Source organism: Zootoca vivipara, chromosome 11 (assembly GCF_963506605.1).
Source record: "Zootoca vivipara chromosome 11, rZooViv1.1, whole genome shotgun sequence".
Taxonomy (NCBI): Eukaryota; Metazoa; Chordata; class Lepidosauria; order Squamata; family Lacertidae; genus Zootoca; species Zootoca vivipara.
Genome location: NC_083286.1, coordinates 60,028,554 through 60,052,141, shown reverse-complemented (window position 1 = coordinate 60,052,141; position 23,588 = coordinate 60,028,554). Strand labels below are relative to the sequence as shown.

Here is a 23,588-nt window from a genome sequence, read left to right as displayed (position 1 = left end):
GGGCATGGAGACACTCCTTCAGGTATACTGGGCTGGGGCCATTTAGGGATTTAAAGGTCAGCACCAACACTTTGAATTGTGCTCGGAAACATACAGGGAGCCAATGTAGATCCTTTACGACCAGTGTTATATGCTCCAAGTGGCTGTTCCCAGTCACCAGTCTGGTTTTAACTGGATCGTGAGCAAATGTACAGTTAATATTTACCATTTTGAACTGTATTGTGGTATTATTTTCCTTAGTGGGCCATGCAAACTGCTCTAGGGTGGGGGACACTGGGGCTGAGTTTTGGAACTGGGGGGAGGGGGGCTCCAAAATGTTTGGGAACCACTGGTCTTGACAGTAGCTTCTGTGGATTGGAACTGGGTCCAGCAGTCCGAGAACAGGCGGCAGGTCAGTCCAGTGAGTGGGTCCTTCTGATCCCTGGGACCCCTGGCCAACACCTGGCTGCATTGAGTGCCAACGATGGACCTGGGGAGGATATAAGACTTGAGGCTGGTTGGTCTTACCTGGGTAAGGGTGGATGCCGTTGGCAAACACGGCTTCTGCGGCAGGCTGCCCGTTAGCCTGTGGCGGTAGGCCAGTGAAACCGTTCACCCCAATGGGAGATGGGATACTAGGCACGGCTGCTGCGGTGATGCCTGGAGGTGTGCTGCCACCTAGAGGAGGGGTGAAGAAGATAACATGTAAGCAACCCTGCAGTTGCTAGTATTATTTGTATACCGCCCTTCATCTGAAGATCACAGGGAGGTTCACAACAGAAAATAGACAAAATGAGAACACATGATACATCATAAAACAAAAGCAAAAGCAAACCAATAACCCCTCCCACAAACACCGCCCACTGCCCGCTCAAGAACCTCACCTAAGAAGGAGAGATTGGCAACTGGGCAGTAATTAGAAGAAGAAGAGTTTGGATTTGATATCCCGCTTTATCACTACCCGAAGGAGTCTCTCCTTTCCCTTCCCCCCCACAACAAACACTCTGTGAGGTGAGTGGGGCTGAGAGACTTCAGAGAAGTGTGACTAGCCCAAGGTCACCCAGCAGCTGCATGTGGAGGAGCGGAGACGCGAACCCGGTTCACCAGATTACGAGTCTACTGCTCTTAACCACTACACCACACTGGCTCTCGCTTACTTAGATTTTCTGAATCCAGGGAGGGTTTCCCGAGGAAAGATTTCATCACTGCTTTCTTCAAGCAGGCAGGGACTGCCCAATCTCGCAAGGAGGCATTAATCCCCTCCCTGCAAGGTGCAGTGGGATCCTCACCTGAGGTGGGCGTCATGGGTGCGGCGGCCAGGCCGTTCATGTTTAGCGCTGCCATCTGCTGCATCTGAGCTGCTGCGAAGGCCGCCATGGGGTTTAGGTAGCCGCCTTGCGCCACGGATGCCATAATGGCGGCCTGCTGCTGCATCAGCTGGAACAAAGAGAGCAGGGAAAAAATATCACGCATTCACTGGCGGGGCAGCCCCGGGACGGAGGCAGCCACCGCTGATGTCACGGCCACGCATTTCCAGGGCCTCGGAGGAACTCAAGGATACCCACACTTTCCCAACAGAGCAGTTTGAACCCATAAAGACTTTTCAGCTGGTTATAATTATTCAGCGTTTGTGTCAATTGCCCCATTCGCTGGTTACTTTGCACGAAAGCAAATTTGCACATTTGGATTCAGAAGGAAGTGGGAGGTTTCGAGCGGTGGAAGTTGCAAAAGGACAGCTCCTCGCAGCTTTTATCTAGGTTTCGTCTAATCGATGTTGCTTCTGACTGTTCCCCCATGTGGTGGCTCCTGGAATTTATCTACTCTTCAATCTTTTCGTACTAACACTTTGCCCAATCTAGTGCCTTCATAATAAATGCTCCCCTATGGCAACAGGACACGGGTGGCACTGTGGGTTAAACCACAGAGCCTAGGGCTTGCCGATCAGAAGGTCGGCGGTTCGAATCCCCGCGACGGAGTGAGCTCCCGTTGCTCGGTCCCAGCTCCTGCCAACCTAGCAGTTCAAAAGCACGACAAAGTGCAAGTAGATAAATAGGTACCGCTACAGTGGGAAGGTAAACGGCGTTTCCGTGTGCTGCTCTGGTTCGCCAGAAGCGGCTTTGTCATGCTGGCCACATGATCTGGAAGCTGTACGCCGGCTCCTTCGGCCAATAATGCGAGATGAGCGCCACAACCCCAGAGTCAGTCACGACTGAACCTAATGGTCAGGGGTCCCTTTACCTTTTATGACAACAGGGGGGGGGCTGCCACAAAATGCTGCAGTGTTGAACTGCTCCTGTTCCAGGTTGCAGCCAGCCATGCCCTTTCCCAGGGCATACCATTCCATTCCTCCTCATCCTGAGTTTCCATTTCCCTTCAAAAGTCTATCAGCATTCTGTAGCCACAGCATTCCCCCTCCCCTAAGTTTCCCCTTTCTTTTGGTACTTCTGAAAATATTGGGGGTCCCCCACAAATCTGCTGACAGCTGCCTCTTGTCCATGAGTGTCATCATTCTGACTATGTAAGGATCAACACCCTGAGCTTGGATGTTGGAAGCAGAGGGAATGTGATGGCTTGGCCCCGTGTCAGAAACAAATAGGGGAAGTTGGCCTGAACTAATCTAGAATCAGATTATTAAGTATGACTGTGATATTTAATAAATTAAGCACTCGGGTGATTTTTTGTATTATTGTTAGGAGTTGCTCAGGATGTATTTAAATTGATTGCCTGATTTTATGTCAATGTGTTATACACTGATGTTAGCCACTCTGACGATGATGATGATGATGATGCAATCAGGGCAAGTATTTCAGTTTGTCAGATGGAACAATCCTCCTTCTCTTTCCTTTTCATGCTGTTCCATGGATTCTCCTAACCCCTCCCGAGCCAATTTTGGGGGGCATGTGGGGAGACCAGGGTGAGAAGGTGGGGAAAGCCCCATTGCACAATTGGAAGCTCTTCAGCAGGGCTTCTGCTGATGGGACACTTCAGTTACAAACAGAAGAAAAGTCTGCTGGATCAGGCCAGTGGCCCATCTAGTCCAGTATCCGCTTCTCACAGTGGCCAAACAGATGCCTCTTCTGGGAAAGCCATAAGCAGGATTCGAGCACAAGCATCCTCTCCTCTCCTGTGGCTCCCAACAACTGGCTATACATCAAATGTCTCTGGCTATACTTTCTGGATGAAACATAGACATAACTGGTGGTTGAAGACTCGCTTTCCCCTTCTCTTCTCCTGCCCCCCCCCCCAGCAATATATCACAGCTTCTGTAGCCCACATAGAGTAGGGGTATTTCAAATGAAAGTCATCTTGCTGGCTCTTCAAAATATGGCAACACTAGAAGGCAGTGTGCATGGTTCGCCTCCTCTTCATTTAATCCTTGCAACAACAACCCTGTGAGGTAGGTTAGGCTGAGAAAAAGTTACTGGCCCATGTCTCCCAGTTCAACACTCTAACCCTGACTCCGCATGGGGTGAAATTGTACTACATGCATGATGGTTGTGCAATTTTGGGAGGAAGAACTTGCCTTATTTGTCCCTCAATCACTCCATCATCAGGTAGGATTTCATGGTGAGATATGGGCCTTTCTGGGCAGGGCTCCAACAAGTCATGTAACTGGATCAGTTGCGAAGTTTGTATGGAGACTCAAAAGCAACGTTTACAGAATTATGATAGCATTCTGGTTTCCAAGTTTGCCCTAATCTCGCACGATTTTTATCAGTAAAAAATGTGCCGTTCTTCTGGCTTTTCCTGTATTTTTGAGTTTCCCGTCCTTCCAGAATATGGAATCCAATATCAATATTTGCTTTTGGAATGTGAACATCTGCGGACTATTAAGCAATCTGAACTGAAGATATGGAAATTTGGCTGACGTCTGAACTGAAAATCTGAACTGAAGATATGGCTGATTTAAACAACTCATTAATAAATTATTTGGCCAAAACGCATCTGATTAATGGACTAGGATTTCTTCTTACCCAATTACTTTAACTAAACAGCGCTTAGCTACGATGATAGGTGCTTTGAACAGACATCTTGGGCAGTGTTGGAAAACAGTAATTTTGGATGAGGGCTTTTCCCCTTTTCTGGCATTGTGTCCAATCAGAATAAAAGTGCATGCCTATTATCAACAAGGGAGTTGGCAAAGAGAAGACTGAGACTTAACATAGCTATCTTCAAATATCTGAAGGGCTGTCACATGGAAGATGGAGCAAGCTTGTTTTCTGCTGTTTTTTGCCTATTGTCACCCTTGACTCTCTTTTGGGACTCCGAAGCGAGAGGCTGCTCTTTGGGCCACTTGCCTAAAGATGGGAATCTCTCGTCTTTGGCTGCGTTCTGCTGGATTGAAACTACGCAGTCAGGTCATCTGTATCGTCTATGCATGTACCTGCTAGTTAGTAAGTTTTGTTGTTTTATTCTGTCACCTTCCTTTTGTGAGAATTGCTTATATTTGTTTATATTTGCTTATATCTGGTTGTTTAATCTTTATTAGGTAAAGGGACCCCTGACTATTAGGTCCAGTCGTGACCGACTCTGGGGTTGCGTGCTCATCTCGCATTATTGGCCGAGGGAGCCGGCGTATAGCTTCCAGGTCATGTGGCCAGCATGACAAAGCCGCTTCTGGCAAACCAGAGCAGCACATGGAAACGCCGTTTACCTTCCCGCTGTAGCGGTTCCTATTTATCTACTTGCATTTTGACGTGCTTTCGAACTGCTAGGTTGGCAGGAGCTGGGACCAAGCAACGGGAGCTCACCCCGTCACAGGGATTCGAACCGCCGACCTTCTGATCAGCAAGCCCTAGGCACAGTGGTTTAACCACAGCGCCACCTGGGTCCCTATCTTTATTAATCTTTTATAAATAGTTAAAGGCATTTTGCTGTTGGTTTTCCTTACTCATGCTGCCAGGGCTAAATCCAAGTCCTAACCGCTTGATCATACTACCGGTTAATGTTATTTGTGGGTTACCTGGAAAGGAACCTTGGTGGCAGAAAATTACCCACGGGCTGGAGCGGTTCCTCCTGTGTAAAACCCCAGGCGCACCTGGTCTGTTCCTACGGAGCCCAGGTTGCCCTCAGGCGAAGGGACTGGGGGGGATTCGGTCCGTGACTGGACGGTGGCCTGGGGAACGTCATGACATGACTACCTTTTCGGTAGTGGCACCCACCCTGTGGAACACCCTCCCATTGGAGGTCAAGGAGATAAACAACTACCTGACATTTAGAAAACAGCTCAAGGCAGCCCTGTTTAGGGAAGTTTTTAATCTGTGATATTTTAATGTATTTTGCTATTTGTTGGAAGCCGCCCAGAGTGGTGGGGGAAACCCAGCCAGATGGGCGGGGTATAAATAATAAATAATAAATAATAATAATAGATCCCAAACCAATGGATTCAAATTACAAGGAAGGCAAGGAAGAACTTTCTGAGGTAAGAGTGGAACAGGCTCCCTAGGAAGGAGATGGACTCTCCTGCATTGGAATTTTTAAGGAGAGGTTGAATGGCCTTCTGTCAGGGAATCTTTATGTGTGATTCCTGCGTTGCAGGGGGTTGGACTAGATCAGGCACCCCCAAACTTCGGCACACCAGATGTTTTGGACTACAGTTCCCATCTTCCCCAACCATTGGTCCTGTTAGCTAGGGATCATGGGAGTTGTAGGCCAAAACATCTGGAGGGCCGCAGTTTGGGGATGCCTGGACTAGATGAACCTTGAGGTCCCTTGCACCCTATGATTCTAGAATCTGTATTCATTTGCTCTTGATGATATCAATATGGAGGAAACCCTGATTGGCCATATATCCTGCTCATCACGGGACCCCCAGTTGGCTGGGATCACCTATATGGTTACTCCCAGAAGGAAAATCCTTTTTTAAAAAAAAATATGTCACTGAAGGAGCAGCAGAGTAGGAAAATGAGGCACAACTACAAACAATGAAGCCATCTGTGTAATTTAAGGGGAGGTAGGAATTGCCGTATTTTTCCGTATATAAGACTAGGTTGTTGTTTCTTTTTACCCAAAAATTAGGTTTAAAATTGGGGCTCATCTTATAGACGGGTAGTGCTGAGGGGTGTTTTCTTAATTTGGAGTCCCCCCCAAAAGGGGGCATCATATACATGGGGGCGTCTTATAGACGGAAAAATACGGCATTATTCCTTCCTGGAAAGCGCTGCTTCTCTCCCCAAAATCAAATCGGGAGAGAACCCAGAGCAGCAATGTTTCTTGGAGCTTATCTCCACCTTTGTTTAAATTCCATTGGGTGTCGGGATGCAGGGATAGCGAAGCCAAGCAGGAATTGCTACAACCTTCGAGCTTCCCTTTCCTGTAACTTTTTTAATTGGCTGCTGTTGCCAGGCAGGGAATAAGCCGCCCCTCACTCTCCCCCCCCCTTTACAACCACGAATTCCCCACACTTGCTGCTGCAATTTTTTTTCTAAATATGTCCTTAGATCTGTTTGAAACGAAAAGTGCTAAAGAAAAAAAAGCTGGACCTTGCTATGATTCCCCGTATCTCGGCACGCATCATCTGGGTGTCAAGGTGGCAGCTTCCTGTTTGATTGTTAATTACCCTTTCTTACTGCATGCCGCGTAAGACACTTTCACATTTTAATTAGCGATTTACTCTTCTTTGTAATTACTGATGGAGTGATTAGAAGCCCTTTTCTATTGCTGCACAATGGCAATGGCAGGAACACCCCCCCCCTTTTCAAGGAGCACACCCGCTCTTCTGGTGTTGGTGGAATTTATTCTGTGGATTAGGCGGTGAGCAGGTGATTTTGTAAAGTACACCCGGAACAGGAGCCTGGAAGGAAAACCACGCTGGCCTTTAAGAAACGTGGCCTGCGCTCACTCCCCTGTGCGCTTACCTGGGAGTAAGTCACATTGAACCCAACAGCACTTAATTCTGAGTAGAGCAGCGCAGGCTTGCACTGTTGACATGCCAGGGCAACTACAGTGGTACCTCGATTTACAAACGACTTGACAAACGAATTTTTCGACTTATGAATGGGGGTAATGACCGCGCGCTTACGAATGTCTCGACATCTGAAAAACAAACCGCGGCAGTTTTAGATAGGGATTTTTCGACTTACGAATTTTTAGATAGGGTTGCAAATTTTTCCGTTTCCAATGGGAAATCGCATTTCCAATGGCGTTTTTCAACTTACGAATTTTTCGACTTACGGAGGTGCCTTAAATTCGTAAGCCGAGGCACCACTGTAAGGGTATGAACAAGGAAGGGGCCATTGTTTAATGGGAGCACACTGGTGGGGCAGCTATAGGCCTCAGATTCAGCCCCTTAATGTCTCCAATGAAAGGATCCCAGGTAACAGAGCTGTGAACAACCTGTATCTAAGGGCCTAGAAACATACCCTCCAATGTTTCTCTAACAAAAATGGGGATGTTCTATTCCATGATGATGATGATGATATTTCTACCCTGCCCATCTGACTGGGTTGCCCCAGCTACTCTGGGTGGCTTTCAACATATTTTAAAAAAACATAATAAAACATTATTCTCTGCTGTTCCAGAGAAGCGGACACGGAGCAATGGATTCAAGCTACAAGAAAGAAGATTCCACCTAAACATTGGGAAGAACTTCCTGACAGTAAGAGCTGTTCGGCAGTGGAATTTGCTACCAAGGAGTGTGGTGGAGTCTCCTTCTTTGGAGGTCTTTAAGCAGAGGCTTGACAGGCATATGTCAAGAATGCTTTGATGGTGTTTCCTGCTTGGCGCAGGGGGTTGGACTGGATGACCCTTGTGGTCTCTTCCAACTCTATGATTCTATGATTAAACATCAAAAAAACTTCCCTATACGCGGCTGTCTTCAGATGTCTTCTAAAGGTTGTATAGCTACTGTATTAATGTCCTTGGCCCAGGGGTCACATAACTCCATACCCTCCAACATTTTTCAGATGAAAATAGGGGCGTCCTAAGCAAACGCGGGACATTCTGGGATCAAATCAGAAACAAGGACGGCTTCTGTAAATCTGGGTCTGTCCCTGGAAAATAGGGACACTTGGGGGGGGGGTCCTGTAGAAAGCTGCTGATCTAGCGTACAGTGTTGTGGTAAGGTGCACCAAACTCTGGCCCCTTTCACACTTATTTGGAACAACAGGGGCTAGAAACATGGATTTTTTTCAAATGGAAAACTCAGCTGCTGATTTCAGCATCCAACGAGCATTCAGCACATACTGATTGGCTGGGAGGGAGGAAGCCAATTGGATGGCACAGCTGCCCTGGAATGATTGCACTGAACTGCATGGTTGGGAGAATCCATCTTTTTCCAGAGTGTGTCATTTTTACATGCCGTCATTCGCTATGCCGAGGGCTGAGGGCAGGAGCAGCCGAAGCCCTTCTGCTTCCTCTGGTGAAGGACAGGATGGTGAATCCCCCATTCTGTGCACAAAATCTGAGCTGAATCATACTTTAGCACAGGTGATGGAGCAGAGCACCTGAGAGCAGCAAGCTAAACAGGGAACGTGGCACAAATTTCTAGCCACTTCCAGCCTCTCGGAATTGGCCGCCTGAGGCAGCTGCCTCCCTCTGCCTCGTGGAAGAGGTGGCCCAGGCTGAGGCCTCCAGGGGCCACCAGCTCCTCCTCTTGCCCTGGCAGCGTGCCTTGAAGTTGGCGTTGGCTCAGCTGCATTTGCTCCTGCTTCCTGTGTGTGGCAGATCGCGGGACAGGGAAGCCCAAGGCAGAAGAGCATTGGAGCGCCTTGAACACCTCGGGAGAGGAAGTCCTTATAACCCTGGGAACTGGAGAAGAATTATAAACGAGAGATCTGGCCCTTGAGATGTATCTCTGGGAAGATTTATGGCAGGTGAGCCAATTCCTGCAAGGGTCACGGCTTTCTCCTGTAAAACCTCCGCAGCGTGTCTTGATTTGACACGAGGCCATTACAATAAGCATGGGGGTTGCATCCTTATATCTTCCTGCCCGGCATGAGGGGAAGGACGGCCCCTTATTTATTTATTTTGTCTCCTCCTTTCTTGAGGGACCTAAGACGGCAAGTAGTTTCCTGCTGGGTCAGACCAAAGATTTCTTCGCTTCAGCACCCTGCGGGATGGGAGCCAAGGGCGGTGTCGTGGCTCAAGTGCCAGGCTAGGACCTGCGAGACCACGGTTCGAGCAAGTCCCCACTCGGCCCTGAAGCTCACTTGGGGGTCAGTCGCTGCCTCTCAGCCTGACCTATCTCACAGGGTTATTGTTGATGTGGGGCTTAATGAGGAAGCGGAGAACTATCACCTTGAGCTCCTTGGCGGAAAAGGTGGGATATAAAGCCTTTAACAAGTTTGCATTCCTTTTCAGTCTGTGGAATTGGCAAAAACTAGACAGCACTGAGACTTTGGAACTCCCTGCCTATTGATATCAAGCAGGCGTCTTCAGAGCACCCTTTCAGCGCCTGCTTAAAACATTCTTGTTTAGGCAAACCTGCTCAGATGCTTAGAAGGTTGATGTATATTTTAATCTGTTTCTCTATTTTCACTTTTTAAAGTATTGCAGTTTTTTCTTTTTACTTGATTTTCTTGTTTTGGCTTTTTTGCAACACTTTGTGGTTTGCTTTTACAATCAAGCGGCGTGTAAATGAATTAAAAAAATATTAAATAAATTGGTATCACTTTCTGCGAAGGGACTAGGAGTCTCCGAACCACTCTCAGCACCTTGAATGAGCTACAGTTCCCAGGAATCTTTGGGGGAAGCCATGACTGTTTATAGTGGAATCAGAGCCCATAAATGTGGATGTGGCTTAAGGCATCTTCCTGTACTCCTTAGACCCTGTGGGTCATCCTGCCCCCTGCCCCCCTGCACAGCATAAGGGTCCAACTCTGACCCAAGGCTTAGATGACAACACATCCCCACACCCCAAAAAGTTGGACGGGGTAACTGCTCTTGGTGTTGTGAAATATAATAAACTAGCAAACTAGCTGCCATGATTTTTGGCGTCACATAGTTTTCAGATACGTTCTTCTTGTGTTTTAGACACAGATTAAAAAGTCCTGCTGCCATTTTACCTGAAAACAAGTATTTGAGTGCAGTTGTTGCTCAGATCTCCAGGATTTCCCTCTCTTGCAAATGTATGTTTTCAGCTATGGGTTTTAATAGATTATTGGAAGCCGCCCATAGCGGCTGGGGCAACCCAGTCAGATGGGCAGCATATTATTATTATTATTATTATTATTATTATTATTATTATTATTATTATTATTATTATTATTATTGTCTTGGCTGAATGAGTCATCTGGGTGGCTTCAGAAATAAAAATCTCCCAGGGTTCTTTCTCAAGTTTCTTGTAAATAGTGCAGTGTAGATCTCTCTCTCTCTCTCTCTCTCTCTCTCTCTCTCTCTCTCTCTCTCTCTCTCTCTCTCTCTCTCTCTCCCTCATATTTTGGAGGTGCCAATCACGCCACTATCTTGAAGGCAGTGGTCCTACATGGATTAAGCAAGGCCTCCGAGACAGCACAAGACTGTATCACTCCATTCCTTTTCTTTGTGCATGATGTGGTGATGGAGACAGATAGTAAATGACATAGATAACTGGTCTGATTGAGGAACAGGCTCCCGGCAGGATTGTGGCCCATCGACACCAGGTGCCAGGACGTGATCCTGTCACTTAGACAACTCTGAGTCTCCCCGGGGTGGTCAGGGGCACCCGCTCAGTGTGTGTGTGTGTGTGTGTGTGTGTGTGTGTGCGTGTCCAATGTCTACCGGGATGTGCGATGTTGCAAAGGCAATGTTCTTCCGCTGTCGACCTGATGCTTAGTAGAAAAGGAACAGAGAAGGGAGCAGCTGAAAAATGCCAAATAATGTTGGCCTTTGCACGTAGCCACCCAGATAGGTAGTGTAGTGTAGTGGTTAGAGCATCAGATGAGGAGACCAAGGTTCAAATTCCCACTCAGCCAGGAAGCTCATTGGGTGACATTGGGCCAATCATCCTCTCCCTCTCTCTTTCTCCCCGGGTTGTGAAGGCAAATGGGAGTATAAATTGTGTGCACCCCCTTGAGAAAAGGAGCTCCAGTCCATCAAACTCCCTCAGTGGGAGAGATGGGAAACAGGTCTTATTCCATCAACATTCTCACATTGCAGAGGTTGGATTAGATGGCCCTTGGGGTCCCCACATTACTATGATTCCATGAACTCTGCTGAAACACCAGCTCTGTTAGGCACCTCCTGCGCCCTGAGCTGTTTCTACGCCAGTTGCCCATTATAAGAAAGACCATTATAAGGGAACGCCCTCCCATCAGATGTCAAAGAGAAAAACAGCTACCAGATTTTTAGAAGACATCTGAAGGCAGCCCTGTTTAGGGAGGCTTTTAATGTTTAATTGTTTTATTTCATTTTTCTGTTGGAAGCCGCCCAGAGTGGCTGGGGAAACCCAGCCAGATGGGCGGGGTATAAATAATAAATTATTATTATTATTATTACATTTAACAATCGGTGCCTGGGTTTGCTTTTTTCCTCTTCCCTCCCAGTCTCTTCCCCCTTGCGTGCCAATTAGGTGAGGCCAAGGGGCAATGACTGGCCCAGTGTTGCCCAGGGAGCTTCATGGCCGAGTGGGGATGGGAAACCCGGTCTCCCAGGTCCTAGACCTGTACTCAAACCACTGCACCACACTGCCTCCCGGGATAAAAAGAGACCAGGATAAGTGTTTGAAGCCCAGCACTAGCACCTGCACCTTTGTGACACTTGAAGCAGCTCAAAGAGTTCTTCCTTACCTCGGAAATGCCTGTAATGATGAACTATGACCTTCCTTCCTGCACAAATGCAATTGATGGGCACACACACACACACACACACACACACACACACACACACACACGAGCTGTGTCTACACTTACTGCCTGGGCGTAGGCGCCGTAAGCTCCAAACTGTATCGCCATGGGGTTGAACATGCCCATCTGCCCGGCCATTTGTTGCATGCGCCTCATCGTGCGTTCCTTGTCTGTGTCCGCAAACTTGACCACCAGGCTCGACGAGGCCCCCTGCAGGAAGAAAGACAAAACGTCAAGAAGGTGGGCAGAGACCTTCCCTTGCTGAGCTCAGCTGCGTCTGTTAGAAACCACGGCAGCCCAGGTGCTCTTAACCGAGAGGCTGGACTACTGCAATGCGATCCACGTGGGGCTGCCCTTGGGCCTGGTTCGGGAGCTCCAGCTGGGGCAGAATGTGGCAGCCAGACTGCTAATGGGGGCACCTGGCTGACAACATGTGACACCGCTGCTTATGGCTGCCCATCTACTACCGGGCCAGGTCCTTCTATAAAGCCTGAAAAAGGTCCAGGATACTTCATTACCTGCCCATATTGGATCAGATGAGTCTGCTGTGGACTCTGAGCAGGGTAGAGTCCTCCTCCTTCCCTAAGCATAGCGGACTAACCTCAGAGGGTGGCTGGGCTCTCCTATGAGGCTGCTGCAAATGCACTGAACACTGCTGATCCCACACTGATCCTTGGAGATAATCTCCAAGATCATAAGAACACAAACCTACTGGATCAGGCCAATGGCCCATCTAGTCCAGAATCCTCTTTCACATGCCAACCAGATGCCTCTTCTGAAAAACCGAAAAGCATGACCCAAGGACAAGAGCCTTCCCCCCCCCTGCCCTGCAGCCCCCAACAACTTGAGAAGCTGTTCGACAGTGGAATTTGCTGCCAAGAAATGTGGTGGAGTCTCCTTCTTTGGAGGTCTTTAAGCAGAGGCTTGACAGCCATATGTCAAGAATGCTTTGATGGTGTTTCCTGCTTGGCAGGGGGTTGGACTGGATGGCCCTCGTGGTCTCTTCCAACTCTATGATTCTAAGCCTTGCTGCCTCCAACTGTGGTGACAGAGCATGGCCATCGATAGTCCTCTCTCCCATGAATTTGTCTAATCTCTTTTAAAGCTGCCTAGATCGCTGACCACCACTGCCTCCTCCTGTGGCAGCGAGTTCCATAGTTATGCTGTGCACTGCTTGAAGAAGGGCTTTCTTTTATCTCTCCCGAATCTTCCGACATTCAACATCCTTGAACGTCCATGACATCTAGTGTTATGGGAGGGGGAGAAGGCCTTCCAGCAATGGCAATTTTCTGCACCCTTCCTTCCTTTTGGGGTGTGTGGGGTGTGGTGGTGTTACCAACTTTAAATCATCAGCGTGTGATTCAAACCCAATCCCCGCACCACGTCCAGGGTTGGATGTGAACCACCACTTTCTCCAATGCCGGCGAAGCCAGTGGTGTGTTGCCTGCTCCTCCTCCGCAGAGCGTGGGATCACATTGCTTGATCTGCATCCTGTTTTATATGTATTCAACAGCCTCTCCAGATCCACAATAATCAAGCATAAAGAGGTGAGGGATTAACATGCTAAGGAAGCCAATTTTACCCTGTGTGGAGGTTTCACAATAAGAGCCATGTTCCCGGGATTAACAGCACATTCGGAGAGGAAGTGGCTTTCAGTAGTGACGAGTCTCTCCTCTCTCTCTCTCTCTCTCTCTCTCTCTCTCTCTCTCTCTCTCTCTCTCTCTCTCTCTCTCTCTCTCTCTCTCTCTCTCTCTCTCTCTCTCTCTCTCTCGCTTTGACCTGTCACTCTTCCCCACTCTAATAAATCTATAACCCACTTGAACAATGCAGCAAGGAACAAGGAAGTGAAACAAATGGTTTAGCTAAACAAAGGTAGGGGGTGCGAGAGAGAGAGAGAGAGAGAGGGATACTCTGTTCAAGGATGCAGAGAGCGCGCTAACTGTGAGTTATTATGAAAGCAAAGCTAGGAAAGGGGCGGGGGGGGGGGAGAGAATCACCTCCAGTCTCTATCAAGGTTTTTGATTCATGCACGGGAGTCTTTTCCTTAATCTCTCTCCTCTCCCCTCCCAGTATCCAAATCACATGACATAGTATTGATCCTTCCCCAAACAGTGCTCTTAATTACACTTCATTGACAAATGAATATTTTTAATGCATACATTTCCTGGCAATTATCACCAGACCAGTCCTTAATTAGATCTCAAGATTCGCTTAATTAATCCTGGATCGGGAGACTGCTTTGGTAACCGGGATCTAATGATCTCAACCTATTTGCGAAAAACGTTGGAGGCTGAGACCACTGACTGCAAATCCGGCAGCCAAGGGTTGAGGCAGAGGTGGAAGTGGCGAGTTTCCTCCAGTTCTTCTTTTCCTGGTAGGGGCACAGGATGCCCCCCAAATGTGGTGGGTGCAAATTGGTGACAAGGTGTACAATGGATTGCCACAGGGAATCGGAAACTTTGAGTTTTAAAACAGATTGAGTATCCTGTTTTCGCAACCGTTCTATGGTTGCAAATGCATGGCATTCAGCAAAAAACAAAATAAAACACCCTGTATGCATTCATTTAATCAGAGGACGAGGGGCAAATTCAGACTTTGAGGATTCTGGTGCCAAGCTGACCTGATCTGGGCTACTGTGTAAATGGGAATTTAGTGATCCACCGGGCCTCGCCCCTCTCTGAAGTTTGCCTCAGCTCAAAAAAGGTATTGAAACACGTTTAAAAGGGATATTCCGTGTGAATAAATTTAGAAATGTTTATTCTGTGGGTAAATGTATTCAAAAACCACATATTAATATGTGGATTTCCATGTGGCTCCAAGTTTGCAGAGAAATGGGACAGAATGCCCCATTTCTTACACATGCCCAAGTGTAAGAAAAACTGCCACTATTTAACTTTGTGTGCTGAAAGATTGCCCACATGCATAAAAAAAGAAGGATTTCTTCAAGCAGCACATCGTTAAACTACGGAATAGGCTCCTACAAGATGCGATAGTCACGAACTTGGGTTGGCTTTAAGAGAGTTGACAAATTCGTGATGGATAAGGCTATCTGTGGCTAATAGTGATCGTGGCCACGACGATGGGGGTTGGACTAGATGACCCTAGGGGGTCCCTTCCAACTCTATGATTCTGAGAGGACTTTGATCCACTATGCCTCTGAATACCCGTAGCTGGGAATCACAGGTAGCACTTAATTGCTTCACATGGACTCTTGGTTGGGCACTGTGAGAACAGGACACTAGTTTAGACGGACCTTGGCCTGATCTGGAAACAGGGCTTATTTGAACACTGCATGTGAGCATAAATCTGTAACCTCTAGTCTACAGAGATGGAATCCAAGCCTTTTGCATTGACTTCAAGCAATTCAGGTCCCTGAATGGGGATGAAGTCTCCCTTTCAGCCTCTGCTTTTGTAACAGCCCAGTTAAACTCGGAGCTTATCAAAACCCGATTGCTCTCCTCCTGGCAGGGCCGGTTAATGTAGCTCCCTCGGCTGTCTCCCAGCGGCTGGTAATAGATCGCTCCCCTCCGCTGTCCGACCTCAGCATCCTCAAGCCTGGGACCAGGAGGGGAGGATAAAAATGGAGTCACAATTGCTCCGCGCCATCTTCACTTTGTAATCCCTAATGAGAGACCTCGGTGGGGAAAAACTAATTTCCCAGCCTGTCTGGAGGTGTGAAATAAAGTTCTTCTTGAAAATGAGAGCTTGACAGGTCAGTGGCAAAATTTCATATTCACAGCAAAATAAAATACCCATCCATTGATATTTCATTAAAAGCCATGAAAACAAATCTGCCCCCCCTCTCCCCCTCCCTGCCCTATTTCCATTCCCCCCCTCCCTCTGCACCTGAATGCCACTGCACATAAGCCAAGCATAAACTGCACAGAGACAGCAGTTAAATCTTGTTCTCTTTAGGTGAACAATAGCGGTGAAAAGGCCCCACCCGGCACTTGCCGGAGCTATTGCTTTGCCAAGTTAGAGGCTGTATATTGCAAAACAAATAGGCCCCAAAGGGTTAAAAACCAGTAGGTCCGGCAGATTTTTGTCTCCGGTTCCTGTCAAGGCAGGGGCCTCTGGCATCTCTGACTTACGGTTATTTGCATAAATGTAGTTGGCTGGTTGTTTCTCCCTAGGTGTCACATTTCTCGGTGCAGAATTCCATTTGGTTTGCCATCCACCCTGGCTCTCCAGAGTGCTGGAATCATCCCAGATTTACAGGTTACTGTCTCAGTGCTGGGGAGTCTGTGGCCCTCCATATATTGTTGAGCTTTGCCTGCCACAGGTCCCGGATTCGGTGGGAGAGAGCACTGTGCAGTGGTTATAGCATGGGACTAGGACCTGGAAGACCAGGGTTCAAATGCCCACTTGGCCATGAAACTCACTGGGTGACCCTGGCAGTCAGCCACTGCCTCTCAGCCTCAGCTACCTCGCAGGGCTGGTGTTGTGAGGATTAAACGAGGAGGGGGGGGGAAAGCAATGTATACCACCTTGAGCTCCTTGAAGACGAGATATAAATGCAATTACCAGCAACCACAACAGCCCCAGGCATCTCCCTGGAGAGCTGCTGCCAGTCAGTGTTTACAAGGTGGAACTAGATGGCCAATGGGTTGATTCACAACAGCTTCCTACTGGTATAAGATGGAGCGGTTCAAAACTACTTCATACACGCTGTACATGTCTAGGGGGGCATTTTATTCTCCATGAGCAACTCCATGTGCAAATGGGCTCTTGAAATATTCTACCCTATTTGTGGGCAAAAAAACTGCAGGGGTGATGGAGGAGGAGGAAATAAGACCATTCACTAAATTTCCTGAAGGGAGAGGAAATATATTCCTGCTTTCCTAAGATTTTGTTGCTGCTGTTGCCACTGCTAGTAGGAACATGAGCCAACTGGGTTGCCAACTGCATTGGTGGCAGACTAGCCACCAGTTTTAGCCCTACAGTATGTCCCACCCTGTGGTGGAGGGGATAAATGATTTTGGTGACTTCCATTAAAAAAAATATACGGGGCGGGTATTCAAAGAAAATACTGCAAAGCAGCCTTTTCTCTGCAGGCCTAAGGAAGGGAAAGGGGGGGGGGGAGAGAAGATCTTCCCCAATTAAAATCGGGCTCAACTTCTCCGCAAGTTAAAAAATTCAGTCGTCTCTGGCAGAAAGTAATTACTGTGGCTCACAGTGACAACCAGTAAGGAATGGAGACTGGGGAGGAGGCTTAAATCAAGCACTCTGCAAATAAATTATAACTCAGGAAGCCCCTCTGAGCGCCTCTCGCTATTTCAATATTCCCCGAAGAGCCCCATAACCAAGGAGGATGAGTTCGCCACAGGCTGTGTCACTCCAGCTCCTGGATGGATGTGCCCTGCCCCTCGCTCTGTCTTTGTCACTCTGCACTCCTTAACCAGGGGAGAAGCTGGCTCCGAGGACTGCTAATCTCACCTTATGCAAGGCTGTATTTCTGGATCAGCCTTTGGGCAACACTCTGCTGTTGGATCCCAACCCCCGCTCCCACCGCCATAGTTATCTGCAGAAATACACCCAGATTTTATTTATTTTTTGCCTCGCTTTTAATTGAACGGGTGTGTGCATTTTAACTGAAAATAATAAAGTTGTGCCTAGTATCAAAGAGAACCTGCTTTCAACTGAGTCGGAGCATCGGTCCCTCTCTGTGCTATCTACATCAGAGATAGTGAACTTGTTGTTCTCCAGATGTTCAGATGCTCTCACTTCATCCCGATCCCGGGCCATGCTGGCTGGGGCTGAGGGAAGTTGAAGTCCAACAGGTTCCTCATTCCTGAACTGGACCATCACCTGCCTTTGCTGCCCCTAGCTACCTCTTTCCCTCTTGACTTCCCTTAGTGGAGATGTGGGGAACCTTTGGCTCTCCAGATGTCCAACTGCATCTCCCATCATCCCTGACCACTGGCTGTGCTGCCTGCAGCTGTCAAGGAGCTCAAAGGAATGCACACGGCAGATAGTTGACTCTTTATGGTCAAAGATAGCCCTTACTGCTCTGCATATCTATGCACACCAACCTAGTGTTTAGGCAGCTACCGGTATTCCCAGCTCCACACTCTATGCAGCAGTTGCAGCAACAGGGGATCACTTCTCCTCCACCAGTTTATGTACCTTTCCCAACAGGCTGCACACATGCAGCCAGAGACTATGCCTGCGTAAAAGCTTCTTCTGCTCATCCCTCTTCAGTCCCTTCCTGGTTCTGGGAGACAGTGGTAAAGGAGAGGATGGGAAAGCTGCTGGCCCTTCACTTGCCTGACCTGCCTCTTCCTCTTCTTCTTCTGACCCATTCTGTGTTCCACCCTCCAGTTTTGAAGCTTCCCCTGCCTCTGCCTGTTGCCTCCTGGCTGTTCCCCACGAATCACTGCCCCCCTCTCCAAAGTCAGACTCCATACTCCAAAAGTGCACACTGGTCAGCACCCCTGAAAATGGCTGATGGAAATGGAAGTCCAACAGGTTCCTCATTCCTGAGCTAGACCATCAGCTGCCTTTATTGTCCAAGCTACTTCAATCCCTCTGCCTTCTCTCAATGCAGGGGTGGAGAACCAGTGGCTCTTCCTTTTGAACAGGTGGTCCCAACTTTGAGATCAGCCGATGGAGGACTCACTAACAGAAGAACCCGGGACATAATGCCAGGAGGTACTGCCACCTGTGCCCAGGGATGGATCCAGGCACTGTGGACTTTCCAGCTGCACTAGCAAGGAAGAAAATAAAGGGATGTTCAATTGTGTAATTACAGGTGCAGCCTGTCAGGAACGTGGCCCCCAGAGTCCAGGGGATGAGTCAGACTCAGAAATTGAACTAAGTGAACAAGGGACCAACTCTGCAGATGAGAGCTGGCTGACAGAGTTCAGAAAGGGCAGTATGACCCTAGCTCTCAAGAAAAGGAAGAGTTGGAGGGCAGCCAGAGCATTGCTAGGCAATCAGCAGATAAGCAGAGGTCTGAGACTGTGCCGAGTGGAAGTGGGGAGGGCGGAGGCCAGCCTCTCAGTCCCCATTCTAGGAAACTGGATAAGATCAGAGGGCAACGGAAGGGCAAGAGAGGAAGTGCGGGAGTTTGGCGTCCTTCCTGTTGTGGGAGGGGTGAAGATTCAGACTGACCAACTATCGTCAATGTGAGCAGGTGAGAAGCCGTGCTCTGGATGTTTTGGTTTGTGTGTGTGTGTGTAAATAAACGTACATAAAACTGCTGGAGAGTCATTACATTACGAGTGATCATAGCAGCACCGCACCTGGGCAACTGCCTCTTGTGGCTGTTGATGGCAGAACATTGTACAAGACGGCCAGGACACCTGCTGCTGAGGTTAAGGACAAGATCCCTCCCACCCCTGATTCCATTCACAGAAGCCAGCCAGAGTGGCAGTTGACTATTTCGTCAAAGCTGGTGTTGGAGCCTCCTTCTCTACTACACCTGAGGTCGCCAGGCCACTTTGGGACTGGCTGTGCCTCTCCCACAACTTGCCGCCACTCCCTGCCTCCCGACATGTGCTGCCTCAGGCAGCTGTATCACTCCACCTAACGGTAGGGCCATCCTGAGTCTAAATCTGAGCAGTATCGCCCAGAGGCCGGCGTACGTGGCATCTTCTCGTCCCCTGTGCCTTCCTAGCCCTTTCCTCCTCGCCAGGTATTGCTGATTTAGCTCCTTTTCTCCCCAAAGGCCAATAAAAGGCCGTTAGAGCACCAATTAGCTCCTTTTGTCTTCCGCGAGGCTGGGAGGCCTGCCATTGGCTATCTCCCACTTATCCCATTTGGGCGTAATGGATTCTGCAGTGGCAGAAGACTTTGAAGGGGAACGGGGGAGAGAGAGAGGCGCAGAAGGAAAGAGAGAGAAGGAGGGAGGGAGAGGGAGATGGAGAGAAAAGATGCCTGTGAAGTCCCCCTGGGCCTCTTAGCTGTCCTGCCAGATGCCTGAACTGTTTCTGAGATGTGACTAGAGAAGGAAAGTAGATCGGATGAGGTCTTTATGCCCCAAAAGGCCATCTTCAGAGCCGCAATGATTCATACCCCCTGTCAAGCGGCCGGGCTGACTAGCTTTCTATTCCGGGGCTTAGGAACATCTGATTTATTAGTTCATTTATGGAAAAATAGGGAGGGCGTGCGGAGAGGGGAGTGGGGTGAGGAGAGAGAAAGTTGTCCTGCGGATTAGCAAAACTACTCACGGACATGCATACACACCGCCATGGCCTCACAAGAGGCTTTAAGAGGCATTATTGTGATGTGAGGTGCTAACTGGCTGTCTGGCCAGCAGGGAATGCAATGAGATATTAGTGGGGGCTATGAGAAGGAAGGGCCACCGAGTGGAATGTCTTATTCTGAGTCCAGAAAGTGGAAGAAAGAAGGAGAGGAATTTTTTTTTTGGCAGGATTCACTGTTGACTTGTGGAATTTGCTGCCGCAGGAGGTGGTGATGGCCGCAGGCTAGGTAGCTTTCAAAGGGGAACGGGGTGAATTCATGGAAGAGGGGGAGAAGACTGTTCTGGTCACCTTACGCTCACATGGTAGAGCTGGAAAAGTTCAGAAAAGGGCAGCTGAAATGATCCAGGCGGTGGAATGACTCCTGCCTTCAGAAAAGTTGTAGCGTTTGGGACTTTTTAATTTAGAGAGGAACCGAGGAACAAAGCACATGGCAGGTGTGCATAAAATTTTGCATGACACTGAGAAAGTGGACACAGAAAGGTTTTTCCTCTGCCTCTCTGAACTCATGGATACCCAATGAAGCTGAATGTTGGAAGACTCAGGGCAGAAAAAAGGAAGGATTTCTTCTGGGTCTGGAAACCAAGCCTGATGAGGAATGGTTGAAGGAGCTGGGTATGTTTAGCCTGAGAGGAGATATGATAGTCCTCATCAGATAGCTCAAGGGCTGGCTCCCGGAAGATGGAGCAAGATGGGTCTTTGGCCTGATCCAGCAAGACACTTCTTAAGTTCTTAGAGTGAGGAGACAACAGTCCCCCTCCCTCCCCAGGAGTGCAACCATTCCATCTGAAACCAGTCCCTTCTGGCGAGGAGCTGTGGCTGTGGCTGCTCTGTTCCTGTTAATTTTCGCGGCGCAGCTGTCAGCGGGTCTGTAAATAGTACTCCGCAAAGCCAACACTTTTTCCCATCCACACATCAACTGTTCAATTAACAGAAGAAGGATATATAAAGTGTGCCACAGCCTTTGATGCTTCCCAGCAATTTATGAAAGTGTACACAAATCTAATTACAAGCCCCACTGCTTCCCATTTACATGGCGCCTCTCGAGTTTGGAGCGGTTTATATCAAAATAATTGTTAAAAAATATATCAGGGCTGATCTACGACACCCGTGGCCCTGACACTGCCAAGGACCATTGTGATCCTCCTTGTCAGGCAGTTTTTTCTGCCAACTTAGCGGTTTAGCTCCACCGTGTATTTACAATGCGTGGCGCTCCCCCTGCTCCCCCTTTTGCACGATACAACTTAATCGAGATCGCATAGGCTGCTTTCCTATAGCCAGAATCGCTATCCTGGTGCTCTCCAGATGTTCTTTGACTACAACTCCCATCATGCCCAGCCAGCGCTGGTAAGGGGATGATAGGAGTTGTAGTCCAAAACTTCTGTAGAGTTACAGGTTGGCAAGAACTCTCCCAGAGTGGTGCTTCCATCTTTGGATGCTTGTGCCCACGGGCCAAATCATTGGTCATACACAGGTGAAGGTAACATCACTTCTGTGGCTATTTTTTTCTTCTTTTTTTAAGGGATGGGTGAATCTTGTCAATTTCTCTCTCTCATTTTTCCTGTCTCCACATTTTTGCAGCCTCCTGATAGTTTTGCATGCAGTTTTTGGCTACTATGCATAGTTCAGCAATCAGTTCCCCTTAATATGAGGTGCATATGCATGCTATTTTCACAAATAAGTGCATTTTAGGCACTTCCCCCAAGCTATGTATTTTTGCACCTATTACGTGGCTGGAGAGCTGCATCACAAAATTCAGAGAAGTGTGAATTTCAAAGGGTGGCTGTGTCCCGCTTTGTGTTTTGTAGGCATTATTATTATTACTATTATTATTATTATTATTATTATTATTATTATTATTATTATTTCAGTCTATCCACCGCCTTATACCCGGAGGTCTCAGGGTGGTTCACAGACAAGACCGCAACATATAAAATCAAACCAAAAATAATAACCCAATAACTCCCCCCCCAAAAGAGCCATATTCTAAAAGCGTGTAGGTATTCTCAGTTTGCATGTTAGGTTGTTTCTCATTAAAACGCAAACAAAGTTGAATTTCTCCCCCAGAAACATCACCCTCTGGCCCAGAAACCATTTTTTAATCTGCTGGGCAACAGGAGGTAGTAATCAAGTCCATACATGAAGGAACCAGGGAAGGGACAAAAGTAAGAAATGGAGAGAACCAAAGTTGATAGAGTCGTGCACCCCTACGCTTAACCCACATATCTCCTTCTTCAAAAACAAATGACTAATAGTCCTTTCCTTGTTCATTACTTAGGGTTGAATCCTGTGGCATTTAAATGTGTGTGTGTAAAACTGAGGGTGGTTCATGCACATTAGCCTACACCTTGCCAGAATCATGCTGAAAGAGCATTAGTGGGGGCAGAGGAACATGCCGGTTTCTTCCATGGGGAAGAAACCCAATAATCTTGTACAGTCATACCTTGGGTTACAGACGCTTCAGGTTGCGTCTTTTCGGGTCGCGCACCGTCCAAACCCGGAAGTACCCAAACGGGGTACTTCCGGGTTTCGGCACTCGCACATGCGCAGAAGCAGTAAAATCACACTTTGCTCATGCGCAGAAGTGCCAAATCGTGACCCGCGTGTGCACAGATGCAGCGCTGTGGGCTGCGAATGCTGCAGGCTGCGAACGTGCCTCCCGCACGGATAACATTCACAACCCGAGCATCCACTGTACACTGAAAAATGCCAGGGAGATTAGCCTATCCTGAGGCTTCTCCGGAACACGCATGTTTTCTTCATAGAATCATAGGATTGTAGAGTTGGAAGGGGCCACTATAATCCACCCCCCTGAAATGCAGGAATCTTTTTGGCCAATGTGGGACACGAATCCATGACCTTGAGAATAAGGGTATCATGTTCTACTGACTGAGCTATGTCGTTTACTGCAAGGATTATCTCCCACCCTACTCTCATTGAGAAGTATACCTCTCAATACCAGCTGCAGGGGAATCACAACTGGAGAGAGTGCTCATGAACTCAAGTTCTTGCTCCATGGATTGTCATGGGCACCTACGTGGCCACCATGAGAACAGGATCCCCATTGGCTTGATCCATCAGGAATCTTCTTATGTTGGTCCTCATTGGCTTGATCCATCTTCTAATGTCCACCTCTAGTCCAGAACTATCTGCTGAAGCATATTTAATAGGGACAGAGGTTCCCCCAAAAGTTGGTCAAGCTGTTTATGTATGGTACTACTGCAGCCAGCATTCTGTATGCACTGAAATGGAAAGAAGACATTCCAACGAAAGAGGAGTGGACTTGGATATTATTGGACTACATGGAGGTGGCGAAACTGACAGCAAAAGTAAGAGACCAACAAGAAGAAACGCCTGCAGAAGAATGGAGACCCTTTTTGGATTATCTGAGGAAAGATGAAATGAAATCGCAGGAAGAACTTGAAATAGAAGCGAAAGGAATGAGAATGATAAAGGAATGTAATGTAGGGCATATTACATTTATGCTAGTAGGTGAACGATTTGCAACTTATCACCAATTGCAACTTATCACCAAGCTCAAAACCATGGAGGGACCTGGTTTGAACAGAGATATCGGATTCTTATCTCATTATACATGATAAGCGATCTTCAGCCATCTCAACCCTTGCTTTTTCATGCAAAA

The 23,588-nt window shown here is 48.0% G+C and overlaps 1 protein-coding gene across 2 annotated transcripts in view; it reads right to left on the bottom strand.

The window, feature by feature from the left end:
* Nucleotides 1-23,588, bottom strand: part of CELF4 (CUGBP Elav-like family member 4) — a 701,688-nt gene that overhangs the window by 50,963 nt on the left and 627,137 nt on the right. For both annotated transcript variants that reach the window (XM_060280393.1, XM_060280394.1), the window contains exons 6-8: nt 11,808-11,951; nt 1,269-1,416; nt 508-657 (exon numbers count right to left, since the gene is read on the bottom strand). In XM_060280393.1, the coding sequence (XP_060136376.1) occupies nt 508-657; nt 1,269-1,416; nt 11,808-11,951 (442 nt within the window). The remainder of the gene's footprint in view (nt 1-507; nt 658-1,268; nt 1,417-11,807; nt 11,952-23,588) is intronic.